The sequence below is a fragment of the Plectropomus leopardus genome, chromosome 1, assembly GCF_008729295.1.
Source record: "Plectropomus leopardus isolate mb chromosome 1, YSFRI_Pleo_2.0, whole genome shotgun sequence".
NCBI lineage: Eukaryota > Metazoa > Chordata > Actinopteri > Perciformes > Serranidae > Plectropomus > Plectropomus leopardus.
In genome coordinates, this window is record NC_056463.1 from 25,320,002 (window position 1) to 25,333,233 (window position 13,232).

Below are 13,232 nucleotides of genomic sequence, written 5' to 3' on the forward strand. Positions count from 1 at the left end.
TTATGTAGTCCAGGGCTGTAGCACTAACCTGTCTTATAGAAAAGAGTGCAAGGAATTTTGGCAACATACGATATCCTCCTTGGAGAATAAATAAAGTATATATAACTAAATAAAAAAGCCAAGCTTGGTTCACACAACCACAGTGTATCAAATCTTTATAAAGGTTAGAATTATTAACAAGAACACATAATAATAATTTAAGAGACTGGGCTACGATGAACCTACCTGAATCCTCTCTTAGCAAAGTAAAGTCGTCAGGCAGCCCTCCAATGAACATCCCTGTGTTCTCACCAATAATGGTGCTGCCACTAGAAGCTGACGCACTTCCTGGTGGTGGTGGTCGAGGTAGGATAGTGGTGTTACACATAAATGTGACGGGGAAAAGCAAAAGTGTGGCGTTAAGGGAGGATAAGAGTAAATGTGGAACCAGAGCATTTAGTAAAAAAGGGATGAGAAAGAGGGAATGATATTATTCATAAGAGAGGAGGAAAAGGTGGAGTAAAGACAAACAGATGAAAGAGAGAGAAAGTGGTTAGACTCAGTGAGGGAAGGGTTTTGCTCATAGAGTTTCTGTCCAGATTTAACCATAAAAAAAGAAAATTAATTACACATTGAAGAACAACTGAGGAACCAAAATGTGTTTCTGTTTGTGTGAAGCAGTATTTTTCTAATCAGACACAGAATGGCTGGGATTGACCTGGCTAATACCTCCATGCGGAGCTGGGGGATTTACATACATGGAAACACAAATACACTTACGTACATACATACATACACATCATGCTCACACTATTCACATCAAAGAACAAGTGCACATCTTGGCATGTATAGACAAGCAAAAAATACACTTCTACACACAGAGCAGATACACACAGTGGTCAGTATGAATATGAGAAGAGTTACCTCTGTATTGATTGTTTACAATGATTGTTCCCACGGCCCCTCGCCTTGTTGCTATGATGCTGTGCCATTGTCCATCATTGAAGTGGCGCCCTCCATCACCCTGTACTCTCACAGCCACTGCTGAGCCCTACACACACAAACAAATGAAGACACAAAGCCACAACAATTTGAACACATATACATTAATGATGTTGTGAAGACATCCTCTGACCATAAGGTCTTGCAACTATTAAAGAAATCACTTAAGTATATCTACAACCTCAGGCACAAAAGAGACGACTTTTCAAATAGCAGCACAATCAAACATGCGTAATTTGTCACATTTCAAAGGATTGCGTGTTTGCACCTCTGTTGCGCGAACAAGGTTAGACGTTAAGGATCGCTGACACACATTATACACACACCACCCTCAAAACGACACGAACATACACAAATAATCATCAAAGTGTTGTTACAGGGCTTTTTGCTACCTATTAAGTATGACATCATTGTTGTGATCAGCTTTTAGCAAGTGGGCAAAGAGTAATGTAGTAAAACAAGAGTAACGTGCACGTGCACACTCACTCAAAAACACACTGACAACATATATCCACACACAGATACACACACGGTGATGAAGATTTAATGATGAGATCAATAAATGTATGAATGCCAGAGTATATCAGCCTCTGACATCTTTACTGCCATTGCTAGACAGCTCTACTTAACAAGACAAGATGGGAGGAGTCTCCCTCTCCCTCTCTCTATCTCTCTCTCTCTCTCTCTCACACACACACACACACACACACACAAACACACACCAGCTTTAATTTCTTGCCTAGGACAGTCACTACTAACGGAGGCAACTAGCACTCAGCTCTTACCAACTTTATCATACACACATGCATGCACACAAAGAAACACCAGTGACAGTGGTGTCATTTCTGTCATATTCACTTCAGGTGTGCAGCACTTGACTGAGGTGTGTGTCCGCTGTTGTGTAAGAGGGCCCAAATGCCCAATCTCTTTCATAAAGAGTATGTGATACTGGAAGCAGCTGAACAGACGCATCCACACACACATCAAATAAATAGCACTTATCCAAAGTGCCTGTGGCTTTCCCAGCTACACTTGGCAGTCCAATACAGAATGTGGGCAAATCTATGTGAGTGTGAGTGTGAGTGTGAGTGTGTGTGTGTGTGTGTGTGTGTGTGTGTGTGTGTGTGTGTGTGTTTTAGTGTGTGGAACTACACTACATACAAGTAAGAGATAGACAGAATGAACAAAAATGTGTGTGTTTAAGTGCAAGTGTGTGGCTGTGTTTGTTTGTGCAGTTTTGCAAATGAATGCAAACATTTATGGAGATCCTTCCCTACTTACCAATGTGGTCAACCCTGGCAAAGGCAGGTGACTGCCAGTCATTTCAAATTTAAGTTTAGAAACATATACATTAAAATGATTACATCAGAGGAAAGGTGCTGGAGTTCACGTATGCTAATTGCACATACTCATATTCTATTTATACTTCCTACTGTTTACATCTCCTCATTAGACAATTTTGCACATTCCTGCAAAAACTACCACTTCTGAAAATCTGCACAGGGCTTTCATTTAATATAAGATGAATTGCAAATATTGTTTAAGTATTTTCTTATATTTTTTCATAATTTATTCTATATGTTTCTCGATTTTTGCAAAACATTTTGACTAAATTAATTATATTTTTGATGATATTATGCACTAGTACACCAAAGCACATTCCTTGTATTTAAAAACCTACTGGACAATAAACCAGATGGATCTGGATTCTGGATCTATTTTTTTTGTTGTTGTTGGTGTTGTTGTTAGGTGAATAAGAGATGGAAGCGGTCAAAATAAAGCTTTGTGTGTGTTTTCATAAGTGGGCAAGGGATGAACAGGAATCCCTTTAATAATGGAATGATAGAGGTGTAGCCTCCTAAAGGGCAGTACCAGATTGTGGGTCTTACTAGAGTAAATGCACATTTAGGGGCACCATGAAGTGGATAGAGTCTAGTTACTATTTTTTTAAATAATTTGTAGTATATATGTATAGCATCTGTTGTTGAAGATTACAATGTTGTCTTCCCCAAACGGTAGAGGACTGTAAATATACAGCTTTCTAGATTCCACTTAGAGCCACAAGTGTTATGGAGCTAAGAGATAACCAAGATGCATGGCTGGTAGAATAAAATACATTCTTTGTGTTTGCCACTTGACAGTGTGCATGCAAGTGTATTTAACAGATAGTGACAATTAACTAGCAAGTCAGTGATTAGAGGTACACGTTTATTGCAGCATTACAACCTGTGACAGATATTGTAGTTACCAGTAGCTACATACACCTCTGTAGTGAGACAGCCAGTGGTCCATAAGACATTACTCGCCTGCATCAATAGAGGGTGAACTTTGTGTGTGTGTGTGTGTGTGTGTGTGTGTGTGTGTGTGTGTGTTAAATAGTTTGTGACGGTAAGATACCTCCCATGCTTTGGTCCAACTCTTCTAATGTGTGATGGGAATTGTGCCTGAGTGTCAAATGTGCTTCAGTGTACTTTCTGTGTGTGTGTGTGTGTGTGTGTGTGTGTGTGTGTGTGTGTGTGTGTGTGTGTGTGTGTGTGTGTGTGTGTGTGGCAGCTCACGTGCACATATTTATGAGCATATCACTTTCCCATGTCATGCTAAATTACCCCCTCCCCCTCCCCCCTGCGCTGGTAATCCCATTAGGCTAGCTCAACAGGCTAATAGGGGGAAGTAATGGGCCCAGCTATATGTATCTAGGGGAACACTAATAAGCCGTGACACCACTCCCACTGTTAATTACCCCAAACTAGTCTAAACAAAGGAATCAACCCAGTTGGAGAAGACACATACGCTCCATCACACATCTAGCAGTACACATAACCACAGACACACACATTAACTCTGCAAGTCAACAAGGATCTATTCAGTGACATACACTCCTCTGCACACACAGACACATTCCATGGTTAAATTTTGATGAGGGCTTTTTGATGACGTGTATTGGATTGTGATGAGAAAGGAAAATCTAAGTGTGTATGTGTGTGTTTGTTTGAGTGTATAATTAGTTGGTGGCCTCATGGAAGAATGTGTAATCATCTCCCATCATCACTTTCATCATCTAAGTCGTTGACTCTTTAACCCCTCTACATGTGTCTGTATGGATGGATAAGGGAAGTAGGGCTGTGTATATATGTGTGTGTGTGTGTGTGTGTGTGTGTGTGCAAGGGTGCAAAGCTTAATTAGCTTGCAATTGGTATTCACGCGTGGTGACTGCAGGGAATGAGTTAATTGCAGTCCAATTCAAACGTTGACACACTTTCAAAGTTTTTTCCCCTCTCCCTGTCTCCCTGACAGAAACCAATGAGGGGCTACAGATCACATTTATTAGATGAGAGCAAGTGAGAGAAAATGAGAGAGAGACAGAGAGAGCAAGAGCAGGAGTAAGAGAGAGGTGGATCAGAATAAAAAAGAGAAAAAGACAGGTGAAGGTGAGCAAGTAAGTAAAATGAGAAGAATGAAATAATAAAGTACTGTATGAGACTAAAACAAATGAGGAAATATTGATTACAAAAAGATGAATGACGTGGTATAACAAAACTGGTCAGATTGCTACTAAGAAAAGCAGTAAACTTGAAAATAAATACATTTTGAGATATCCTGTCAGATGGAGTGCTGTAAACGTATGTACACTTGCTGCAAATTACAGGTGTTTTTGTTTAATGGAAGTCAAGCTGAAGATGCTTGCAAAAAAGTGGAAGCAGACAAAAGCTGCAAGTCCCTCAACAATACAATAAAAAGAGTAACACTCAAACTAAATTAAAATAATTGAAAAAAACAACATTTTTTTAAAAATACTAACTTTATTTATTGCTGACATCTTCCTGACCCACCTGTTTGCTTTGTTGCTACTTTGTAAAACGCGCAAAGCTTACACCCGATTCCAATCAGCCTGTTGATGGTATGTTGGCATGTCTTTTTTGAAAATACTGGGCTTTAAGTACCACAAGCATGTGCACATATAGTGCACATAACATTTGAGTAATTTACGTAATTCTTACATCTACATGCACTTGGTACAGCTGCCCACTCTCATGAATTGACCATACTGAGTTTTCACATGCTCTCTCACCATTTGTCCATTTCTGTATGTAGTGAAAAACAAATTTATAAGCAATAATACTGTGGTGTGAAAAGAGAACACTGTCAGCACACAGACAGACAAGACAGAGAACCAGAATGCAACAGCAGCACCGTATAATGCTGTGGTCAAGCCAGATGCAGCCGGTGGCACACTTATTTTCATTACTAATGTGTAGTTTATTTCTTTTACATGAATATTGGAATAAAAAGTTTGTTCAATAACAAAGTTCTAATTCAGTTCTTCGGACTCAAATTCTTAACAAGTGCAAAGGAAACCCAATAAATAACTCACACCTAAACACTGACATACCTGTGGGTCAAACAGGAAGTAAGGCTGTCCATCTCTGAGCTGAATAGCCAGGAACTCTTCCTGATTTCCTGGAGAGAAGGCACAGAGCAGCAGGCCATCTGGGGACCGAGTTTTGAAAGTCAACGCAACGCCTGAAACATAGTAACAGCGAGAGAGGAAAAGATTTAATTTCAAGTAATTTGCTCTCATAAATTCATTTAACACAGGCTAAACAATTATTTCAATACAAATTTTATACTTAAAAGAGTATTTAAACATTTTGAACTCTGCTGGACCCAATGGCCTAACTCAAAAAGGGACCTTTAGCATCCCAGTCTAACATCTGGCAATATAGATGTCATACAGAACATAACATTAACCATCTTAGCTAAAAAGACGGACCACTTATGCATGAACAGGGTCTTTAATTTTCTGGTCGCTTTTAGTGTGTGAGAAAACAAGTCATACAAACTGCAGATAGAGATTTTTTACTCTTATCAACCCAAAGATGATATTTGTACGCTTCTTCCTTCTCCCTCTAAACTTTGTTCAAATCCATAAGAACTGAATGGCAAACCATAAAAACACTACATGCACAACACTAAGATACAGGGGGCAGAACTAGGGGTTTGCAAGCCCATTAAAAAAACAAAAAAACAAACAAAAAAACCCATCAGGCTCAGGTTGGACTCGTTTAACTTTTCTCCACACAAGGCCTACTTCTCTCTTCAAATATTTAGGCCAGGTACACATGTAAAGTAACATATGCAATGTTAAACATAACCTAGTTCTGTATTAGTCAAAAGAGGCCAAATTATATTATTCCCCAAAACAATAAAGCTTATTGTGCAGAGCAGTGACTGACCAAAAAATTATATCTACTGTACCATTCCTACACAGCGTATGGTAACACACACTGTGAATCAAAGCTCAGCAATGTGGGAACCTTGTGGGTTTCCCTTTAACACACACACACACACACACACACACACACACACACACACACACACACACCAGCACAGAATTCTTCCAGCGTGCTGTCTTGTCATGTTACTATGGATCAGAGATTGGATCTTAATCCACTACTAGATCCACACAGCGACAGAGAGCATGCGATTTTACGTGTGCGTTTCCTCGGCTCTGTCCGTCTCTGAAGGGAACAGAAGTGTGGGAAGATCTGAGGAGTAGAATGTAGGGAGTCCAGGGTTCATCAGAAGCCGGTGTTTGCAAAATAATTAGTGTGTGAATTCACTTAACATGGAGAGAAGTCAAACAGTAACACGGCACGCTCAAGATGAATACAGATTATCCATTTCAGAGTGTAAGATTTTCACACCATTTGAAATAAAGTACCTTTTCAGTTGTGTCTAAGTGTAACTGGACCTACTGTTATGCTAACTGGGAAATCAAAGCAGAACTTAACGATTTGCACTTGTCCAGTCAGTCTTATTTATATCACCAACATGTCAAGTTTATCACAGGCTGCTGTATAGTATGTGCAACTCTTTGTATATGCTCAATAAAAAATTTCATTGAAAAAAGTTTCCAATTTTGAGGGGATCCTGCCAGCTCTTCTCAATATACAGCCTGCAGGTCTACCAGCAGTATCACAGTGAGTACTGGCAACAGTCCTAGCAGCAGTTACTTGGCTCAGAGGTCCATATTTTTTCCTTTTAAGGACTTCTTCATAAAAAGTGGTGATGGAGATGAGGATTGATCCTAACTTATACTATGGATGCAAATTTCAATGTATGCGCATCGTACACATCAGGATCTAAAGCCCCAGTCAGATATTGGGAGAGGTGGAGAATGAAATGTTTTTGGTGCTACTTAATCATTTCACTCCTCATTCAGATGGCATTTAACCATTGGGAAATTACAGGATATGGTTTCTAATAAGCATGAACATTTGTCCACAGGACAAAGCCAAAAGAGAAAGGCTGAAGCCTCTGCAAGGGAGCGTGGAGGGAGAGATGTGAGACACTGACACTGTGTAAGGTAAATTTGAGTCAAAAATTATACTCTCTCTCTAAGTCATAACTTATGTCAAATCACTATCTGAGATATCCATTGTGAATGGACATAAATCCACTTAGAAATCATAAAAAGAGAGCTTCAGAACTTCAGAATCTCAGTGTCAAAGTGATAGCTGGGTGAAAATCCCTGGGTACACTGCAACCAGGAGCTGCTAATAGCTAATTCTGCATACTTTTAACATAGCCACTTTACCAAAATGTAAACAAATATGTAGTCAAAAAAACATTCCTTCTGATGAGCAATTGCTCTCCTGATATCTTTGTTTTTTTTCTATTGTCATTGGTAACCAAATAGCCCTAAATATTGGTGTTAGCATGAACCTCTGAGTTTATTTTTGTTTAAATGCCTCTGGACATAATTGAATAGACCAACAACCGATCAGAGTAATGGAACATGTCACGTAGTGCTGAACCACAAACAAATGTGAATAGACTACAGCATGCAGAGATGAGCATTGATGGTGTAGCATTAATATGTGTTGCTGTTTTTGCCATCAGAAATTGAAAATAGTGCTTTAACGGAAAGTTCTACAACAGCCGCAACCATCTTGGTTGTTTTTGAAAATGCGTCAACAAGCACTCTGATTTACTAAAATAGGGTAATGCTCGCCTTAGAGTCCTTAGTGCAAGGTTGTGCTTGCCAAAAATGACGTCATCACATATATGTTGTAGACGGGATTAAAATTGCTGACCAACATAGGTGATGTTGAAATCACTCCAGCTCCCTTGCATAAATAAATCCAATTCAAATAGGCCTTAAGAATGATTCTTTTTACTTTTGCCTAATATCATCTTATACTAAGTTGTGGCTTATAAGGCATTACAGGTTTGCCATTCCCATCTCAGTCTAGGATACGCATGATTTAGAAGATAAACTGAGGATACTGTAAATGTGAAACAATGACATTGGGATGAATTGTCACATTTTCCTTGCAAAAATACGAGTGAAAAGCCCCTTAAATGTAGGCAGAATATAAAAGTGTCTTCAGTTAATGGTCCCATTTGGGCAGTGCACACATGCATTGATTACAAATAGTACATGAAATGAATAGCTTTTCACTTGGCGTATAAAGAAGGCTATGTGGAAATAAATGTACAATAACTGTGGTGGTAGTATACAGGTAAGACAAGACAAAGATGTTCTTTACATTGAACTTGCATTCTGTACATCAAGCAGGCATCTGTCATTTACATTCATGACCTTGTCACCACAAAGATGAGTGAAGTCATGACAGATACCTGACATTACATTATCCCCCTTTAACCTTCCCTTCGTGTCATACTCTCCTGATCTCTTATGCCTTTCTTTCTTTATTCCCTGTGCTTTTAACCTTCCTCCTCTTTTTCTCGACCTTTCCCTCTCTCATTCTCCATCTATTGCCTCATCTGAATGTTTTCTCTCCTTGCATTTTCAATTTTTTCTTTCACTGCCAACAATGCCTCTTCCCATGTACCCTACTGTCCCATTTTTCGCTGTAATTATGGTGTAAACAGTTGTTCATTGTAAAACAGACTGGAGATAGCATCATACTGTGCTTTCTGTAGTGACGTGGACACGGGAGGTACATATTCTATGACACACATACACACTCACAACCAGTCCTGTGCACAGGGGACAGGCCCATGGGACCTGAACACACACGCTCAAAGGATTTGACAGTGAAAGCAGCATAGCTATTATTCCTGCCTCTTCAGCACAACAGTCCATAATACACTACAAAACAACTGTGTGCAAAGGTCCTTAAACAGTAAATCATAATATATTTTTGTATATAAAGAAATGTCGTGCTTCTCGCCCTTTCTTAAGTAGAGATGTGCCAATCTGCTAGTCAGAATTGGTATCGGTGCAAACTGGCCAAAATCACTTGATCAGATATTAGGGAAAAATGTAATTATAATCTGATGTGATCCATTCGCCTAAATTATTACTTAAGTGCTTAACTCAACTTGTCACATGATGAGTAACACAGATGAGCAGCATGTGTCATGTGAAGAGCAGCAGGAGCAGACTTGTGGAGTCTACCCTTAGATTATTTTTCTTTAATCAGTCAGCTTGATATCAGGTTTAAGGACAGCTCAGACTTTCGGTTTTGAGTGCTTTAAGATGTTTACCATACTGTGTTTTACCCTACATTTTATACTGTGAGATGCTATTACTGCAGCAGCCGCATTGTATTACTGAGTTATGTTGTGAGCTATGTAGGGGAGCAGAATATTTGTTTCAAAGTTTGAGAATGATATTATCAGATGGCTAAATTAAGCAAAGCATATCAACACAGTTGCATTATTAACAGCTGACTTGTTAGCAGAGCTGTAGTAGAGTGTTAGAGTTTTTGGTACTGGTATCAGGAAAAACTCACGGTTGCTGTATCATATAGGTATCGGAGCTTAACAAAAAGTGTTATCAACCCATACCTAGTCTTAAAATGGACCTTGTACTCTAGCATGAGAGTTTCCTCAAGTAATGCTGTGTTAAAGAAACCACTTTGACTATATTCAAGGGGCATAATCCAAGCGCCACAGTTGCCAAGAGTAGAAATGCTTTTCAGGGTTGTTGAGCTAGTTCCTCTGACCTAGCAGAGAGGTCAATGTGACTACTAATGAATCTGTATGAATGTATACAGCATGTTCTGTATTGATCTTTGTTTTACAAATAATTGAGAATTTTGTTTTCATAATAACACTTGGAAGAGATCCATGCAAGGTAACAATAGACAACTGTTGATGTTTGCATATTATGCACAGCATGTCTGTGTGAGTCTATCGATAGGGAGGGACACACTGTCAACACATGCTTGGCTACAGTGTTTGGCCCAAATGTACAGCATCTAAATGACACTGCCCATGCTCAGCATTACTTCCTTCAGATTTCCCCACAGGACTTGTGCTACTTCACACTGACAACCACTTTGGAGCCATCAACAGACAAACCTGAGCACAGATCCTGACAGGTGTCTCTACTGCACATAGAGAGTACATGGACACACACACACGTTCACACAAGAACACTTGCACAGTGAAATCACAGACATCATGCACATCAACACCAGCATGCACTTGTTCACCTGAGAGTGTACACCGAAGCCTAACAGAAACAAATGCTCAGTACACACAAACTTCTTTCCACAACAGGCCTTCACAAGGACTACACATGTAAATTCCCAATGTTAAACAGTTGCCAAATACTGACTAAAAGCAAAGACAACTTACGAGGTAACTGTATTTTAATTTGATGTGCTGTGTAACAAACTTCATCAAAATGCCACATAATTGGCTCCCCCTGGGTGGTCTAACACTTTCCAAAATCAAGAAGGAACAAATTCGGGGTGTCAGGTGGTTCAGTGGATAAAGCAGGCGCCCCATATATGAAGGCAGTGTCCATGCTGCAGCAGCCACAGGTTCGATTCCATCTTGCCGCCCTTTGCTGTATGTCATCCCCTCTCTTCCACTAGCAATCTCCTGTCCTATCTAATGAAGGCAAAAATGCCAAAAAAAAACCCTTAAAAAAAAGAAGGAACAAATTACTAGGGCATGTGTGTGTGTCCCCTTTTTCCCCCTGTATCTTCTTTCTAAATTTGAACATTTTTGTGGATATACGAACACAGCGCAGGTGGGTCTCCCCTTGAGCTTCCTTTTTCCTCAACAGCAGTTTGAGAAGTCACAGGTGGATAACTGATCTGTTGATCCGGTCAGAGTTGATCAGAGCAATAGATGAGAGGAGCAGCTGCTCTCAGAGGTGAGCAAAAGTAGCATTTTAAAGCCAGTACAAGCAGTGCGAAACATCACATCAGCCCAGATTCATTTCTGACCAGGATATAAAGAGTACGAAAAAGGAATGTTTTCAGAGACTTGAGACAATAAACATAACCTGTGTTATGTTCACAGTGCTGTTGTGTCGAAATCTAAAAGTTTCTTTCATGAGTGATCTATTACTTAATGTACTGTAAAGAACATTTTATGACCTACAAGTACATAAAGCCAATTATACTCACACCATCAACCCCAGAGTTGTTAAGTGAGAGAATTATATTGTTTGAATTAAGTCTTTCATAAATTAAAAATTATTAGGACTGTTTTAAATGGAGTTTATTGTGTATAATTAATGCATTGTCCCCTTCTCTGTGTGCCTAAGCGAACATAGAGAATTTTGTTATATTCCACAATATATAACATTAACAAGTTAAGCTACTTACAGTTTTAAGTATGGACTTATTTATTAGGTAGTATTGTTTCATCTGTTATTGTATTGTTTCTCCTCTCTCTGTCTCAGTAAACAGTGGAGGTTGTGTGCAATCATCTACACAACATAACCTGAATAACTCCAGTCATGTTAGCTCTGTGCTGGCATTAATCAGAGCCTGGCGTATTAATGAGAGCGCGGCAGCTAGCTAATTACACCCATAGATTCTGCAGCAGCCCATTAAATATACAAATGACAGAATTAAAGAGCCCAGCCTCTTCTGATTAATCTTTAAATGGGGAAAAACTAATGATGTCTGTGCAAACTTTCCCTTCACACATTTCTCCCCCTCTCCTCTCAACGTCAATGCCTGGCAATCAATCATATTAATTAAGGAAAAATAATTTGTATCATTTAACATTTCCCTCTTTCCTGCTCAGTTGCTGCAGTGGTGCTGCAGCAATGTACTGTATTAGACATGTCTGGAAATTATCCAAGTCTATTTGTTCCTGCATTCATTTTTTTTCTTCTTTCTTTTTTCCTCTAAACTATGTTTATGACATTTCATCTCTCTTCATTTAATGTGGGTTGTAGAAATACATCTGGATTAGTGGAAAATATGAGCAGGCCATCATCCTCTTTCCAATCAGCCCATTTCAGGCTCAAATACCGAAGAATTACCGATGAAGAGAGAGGATTTTATAATCTGTTTAGAACCAGTATCCTTAATTCAAAGATGAACAAGGAGAGCAGGAAGTCACATTGCAGCGCTTTAGATAGAGAGGCATTACAGATAAGATGAATTGACTAACTTGCATTTATGGAAACAAGCACTTACAGGGTATTCATATCACAGCATGATTGCATATGGTTATAATCCTGTTTTATCTAAAGTAAGATTCAGTGTGGTAAATATTGACCTCAAGTACCTTAAATTCATTCAGCATTAAGAAGCATCGTTAATCACATGAGGGCAGACTTATCCTTATGGAAACATTTGCCTTTATCACAATAATTGCATGTGGAAAACAACCATTTGGCGAAAATAATTTTAGTAAAGTGGCCATAAAATTATGGGTGAAAGGTCAAATATTGCGCCACTTTACATGGTAGACAATCTGGATTTTTAATAAAGATTTAAGATACAAAATATTGGTGCTGCTCAAAGATGTGCCCTCAATTCATGTGTTTGTAAAATGTGAACCTCTTTAGTGAGAGGTCAAATGAAAATTTTTTTGATTTTTATACTTATAGAATGGTGTATAATTTTTAATGGATAAAACATGATCAGGATCTTCTGAAGCAATAATACTGCCATTGAAAAAAAACCCAAACATAAAGGTAAAGAAAAGTTTTCTGAAGACTTGAAATAACCTAGTTTCTAAGTAATTTATAATCCAAATGTTGTGATGTTTCATGAATGGAATATTATGGCATCTAGTATTATGAAACTGAACAACAAAGACTATACAAAGATTTAACTCATACAGAAATGTTACTGTTGTCAATGTTGGAGTTACTAGGTTTCCATAAGACATCAACGATTGACGAGTCTCTCCTCTGTGATCAATTGACTCTCAAGGGGGCATTACACTGCATTACATTCATAATCCAATTTGGCTTTGATTTGTTCGCTGTTCCATGCGCTTCGATGGGAATAATTGTC

At 38.8% G+C, this 13,232-nt stretch overlaps 1 protein-coding gene across 1 annotated transcript in view; it reads right to left on the reverse strand.

The window, feature by feature from the left end:
• Positions 1-13,232, reverse strand: part of ush2a (Usher syndrome 2A (autosomal recessive, mild)) — a 230,540-nt gene that overhangs the window by 138,212 nt on the left and 79,096 nt on the right. Inside the window, 3 exon segments of the mRNA XM_042488321.1 lie at positions 226-327; positions 904-1,030; positions 5,372-5,502. Of these exon segments, the coding sequence (XP_042344255.1) occupies positions 226-327; positions 904-1,030; positions 5,372-5,502 (360 nt within the window).